Source organism: Corylus avellana, chromosome 2 (assembly GCF_965113065.1).
Source record: "Corylus avellana chromosome 2, dhCorAvel1.hap1.2, whole genome shotgun sequence".
NCBI lineage: Eukaryota > Viridiplantae > Streptophyta > Magnoliopsida > Fagales > Betulaceae > Corylus > Corylus avellana.
The window spans coordinates 36808927-36813012 of record NC_142491.1 but is presented as its reverse complement, the minus strand read 5'-3'; the positions used below and the strand labels follow the sequence as shown (position 1 = coordinate 36813012).

General features: G+C 34.8%; 1 protein-coding gene across 1 annotated transcript; it reads left to right on the top strand.

Moving 5' to 3' along the window:
- The first annotated feature begins 2271 nt into the window (after nt 1-2271).
- On the top strand, nt 2272-3003 carry LOC132167506 (major allergen Pru av 1-like). The gene is made up of 2 exons (XM_059578500.2): nt 2272-2509; nt 2645-3003. Exons 1-2 carry the CDS (start codon nt 2320-2322, stop codon nt 2941-2943), a joined length of 489 nt encoding a protein of 162 aa, XP_059434483.2. The 5' UTR covers nt 2272-2319; the 3' UTR covers nt 2944-3003.
- Nucleotides 3004-4086: the final 1083 nt, after the last annotated feature.

Sequence of the window (4086 nt, the reverse complement as noted above, 5' to 3'; positions counted from 1 at the left end):
ATTGCAACTTACATACACCCAACGTTACCCAAACAATTAAATATCATGTGGAAGCAAAATGGCCCTACCTAGGGTTTTATCTTTTACCAAACAACGACCCAACAGAAAATTTTAATGCACATAAAGGAACAATCCACAAAAAATGAGCCAAATACCATGTGCTCTCACAATCAACTAAACAAATCCACAAACAAACAAACATTTACCGAAATCCCAATTTCACAAAATATAATCAGTTTACCCAAACAAGACAGGAAAAGGAACATTGCCTTTTGGGGGAAAAAAAAAAAAAACACATGCACCCAACATTACCCAAATAATTAAATATCATGTGTAAGCAAAATGGCCCTACCTAGAGTTTTGTCTTTTATCAAACTACGACCCAACAGCAAATTTTAATGCACATAAAGGAACAATCCACGAAAAATGAGCCAAACACCATGTGCTCTCACAATCCACTAAACAAATCCACAAACAAACAAACATTTGCCCAAATCCCAATTTCAGAAAAACAATCGGCTTACCCAAACAAGAAAGGATAAGGAACATTGCTTTCGGGGAAAAAAAAAAACTTGAAGATGTTGATTACCTCGTTTGGGTATTCCGAAGATGACCAAAACAGAATCAGCCCCGTAGAAGATTCTGGACCACTTCGTTTGATGACGGCACTACAGCCATGTAAAGTGATTTGTGTGGGGTTGGGGGGAAAGCGACAGGGTCGGGTTTTGTTCTTATGTTTTTTGTCTTTTTTTTTTAACACGTGCAGGATATGGGTGGGGTTGGGGGGAAAGTGACGGGGTAGGGCTTTTTTTCTTATGTTTTTTTTTTTTTTTTTTTTTATGTTTATCTTTAACACGTGGAGGATATATGTGGGTTTTTCATACTGCGTAGAGTTGGGGACATTACAGGAATAATTTTCAGCAGGGTTGCACGTACAGCGCATGTGTTGTAGATTCCGTCCAACATAACAGACAATTTTAACAGAATGGCAAAATTGCAAAAAAATTAAAGTTTGGGGGGATAAATTGAAAAAATTAAAACATTGGAGGTAAAATCAATAGAGGTGTACAACTTCAGGGAGGGTAAAGTGTATTTTCCCCAATAAATTTTGTTCTTTTGAAATATGACACCTTCTTTTTTTTTTTTTTGTTCTTTTTTTCTTTTTTTGTGGTGAGACTCCACCTGAGCTTTCCGTTCAAAATTCTGCCTCGACAAACTTAGAATATTCTAGAAACAAATTTCTTGTGTTTTAATCTTCTCACATTTAAGTGAATAAATAGTGAGTGATTGCTTTCTTTTTTTTTTCTTTTTTTTTTTTCTTTTTTTTTCTAATTAAAAAGGATGGGAAGGGGCGACCAGTGTAGTTTCTCTCCTTAGGCGTGACCATCGGGGTTCCTATCCGTTGTGGAATGTCCGGTTTGAACCATAGCTACTGCTTGGGAAGACGAGCTCGTGAGTGATTGCTTTTAGTCGTAACGATTAGCTTTTGCTCGGAGACCCAATATTTGAAGAAAAAAAAAAAAAATTGATATCTTATTAATTCCTAAATCTGGGTCAACTTATGAAAGTTGGCAGATCAAAAGGCACATTTATATATGTTATTTAGTTTAGTAGTATTTCTGGGGTATTTTCTTGTCCGTTTTGGCATCCATCACAACCAACTAGCTAGCTATAGATATAGAGATCGACCAAAGAGATTAAATATTAAAATTGAAAAATTAAACACCGTCACTTTATCTTGCTAATTAAAATAATATTGGAGCAATTTGGGTTGCTATAACATGTTACTGTGTAGTGGAACCATCAATATGATCAAATTTTAATTATTCGTTCATCTGTTAACTAAATGAGCATAAATTGTACGTATTTACAAAACATTGAAACTCTTAGATAGGTATATCTAAGTTTCACTTCCTTTTGTTTGTTTTTTGTGCTCATGATTCTCAATATTGTCATCAATTATGTTCTCTTAACACATGTAAATATGACTAGATAATTATAATTAGATCGCCTAATATTTATTTATGTCCATGTTCGAATGTGCATTATTCTTCGACTAATTAAGTACCCTATTATTTATTTATGACATCTAAAAACTTATCCCTCACGTCGGACTGTCGGAGAGACCCAGTAATACAATCACAAATGGCATCTCAATGAAAATCTCAGGAAAAAAAAAAAAAAACAGAAAACCTCAATGACACATGACTATAAATAGCACCCTAGTAGGCAAGTACGTTCTCACATCTCCACAACACAAAACCTCCTTCCTCTTCTTCTTCTTCTTCTTCTTCCTAGTCTTCATAGCTAGATATCATCATGGGTGTTTTCACATATGAGAATGAGGTCACCTCCCCCCTCCCTCCATCGAAGTTGTTCAAGGCCTTCGTCCTTGATGCCGACAACCTTGTCCCCAAGATTTACAAGCACGGCATAAATGACCTGAACGTGGAAATCCTTGAAGGCCATGGAGGGCCTGGAACCATCAAAAAGTTTACGTTTCATGAAGGCTAGTATATATATACTATAAACTAATTATTCTAATTCCTAAAGCCAAAGTTTCTTTAATTAGCATTATATATATAGAAGTGATTATATATATATATTAACGACTAACGAGCTAGTGTTGTGTATTTTTTTGCAGGCGGCCACTTGAAATTTTTGAAGCACAAGGTTGATGTGCTAGACAAGGAACACTTCACATACAATTACAGCGTGGTTGAAGGTGGTCCTTTGTCGGAGACACTCGAGAAAGTCTCATACGAGACCAAGTTGGTGGCTTCCCCAGATGGAGGAACCATCTTCAAGAGCACCGGCAAGTATTATACAAAAGATCACGCTGAGATAAATGAAAAGAAAATCGAGGCTGAAGATGAAAAGGCCACGGGGGTGTTCAAGGCAGTTGAAGGCTACCTCTTGGCAAATCCTGAAGCCTACAACTAAAGCTGCTTGATTGTTGCATGTATATCTGATTTGTCTGGTCAAAACTGTCTTAAGGCCTTCTAATAAGTGTTTGCTGTTTTTTTAATTATATATTCTCAGTTTGCTTCTGGTGTTCCTCGTCGATTGAAATAATGTATCTCTTTGTATTAATAAAAATCGTTTGGTAATCAATTGATGGGTATGGTGCTTTCCTATATTTTGCATAAATTATTAAATGTCTTCATAAATTTTTGTGAAAAGTACATCCATTAGTACTACACTTCATTCCTAACCTTTTGGTCGTGTGTGGAGTGATAGTTCAAATGTGACTATGACTTTTTCCTAAATTGTTTGTGTTCTAATTAATCAAATTGAAAATATAAACAATATATTAAATTTTAACAAAAAAAAAAAAAAAAAAAAACCCTATAATGACCAGAAATTATGGGAGAACCTATATTTGTGAATGTGATGATTCTTAGTAAATGCTCTACTTGTAGTGATTAATATTAATAGAATAAAAGAAAATTCCTATGTTTTCACTCCTTTGCATCACTACTAATTAAAAAACCGGGTGTTGCGAGAAATTACAACCTAACATCTTCTTAATTAAGAACAAACGACGTTAAATTCTACGGGGGCACATTTAACAAGTAGAGCATTTATCACAAAGTAATGAAGAGTTCGTACTTGTTATAACTTAATCTTTGTGTTTTTTCTTTCATAGTTTCTTTTTAGATTATTATAAGATTTTAACTGAGACGAGTATCGATCCTGAGCCTTTTTTTTTTTTTGTGAGTTTTCTTATCTGTCTGCAAATATCCTATCCCCAATTCCACCGAACAACCTTTCTCCTCTGTATCATCGGCTCCTTTCATCCTCAGTAATCGGGACTTTTGCAGGCTTTTTATTGATTCAAGCGCTACCTGATGTTTCAAGTTCCAATGGTATTAATATTGTTGCAATATATATACACACACAAGTGCGATATATAGCATTGTGACTAAAAATATATAGTCCCATAGTAGCAGAATAAAATTGTGTTGCTTCATTTATATGCCTAGCTAATTTGTACTATACTTGGTTCAACGCATAGGATGAAGCCAAAGAACTTAGTTTGTTTAGTATTTTGGTGCGTCTACTTATAACTCAACCTGTTACGTT

What these genes read in the sequence shown, in the direction of transcription:
- LOC132167506 (XM_059578500.2), top strand. Translation starts at nt 2,320, where the DNA reads ATGGGTGTTTTCACATATGAGAATGAGGTCACCTCCCCCCTCCCTCCA. An exon ending in AAAGTTTACGTTTCATGAAG is followed by an intron (nt 2,510 to 2,644) that starts GCTAGTATATAT and finishes ATTTTTTTGCAG; the next exon opens with GCGGCCACTTGAAATTTTTG.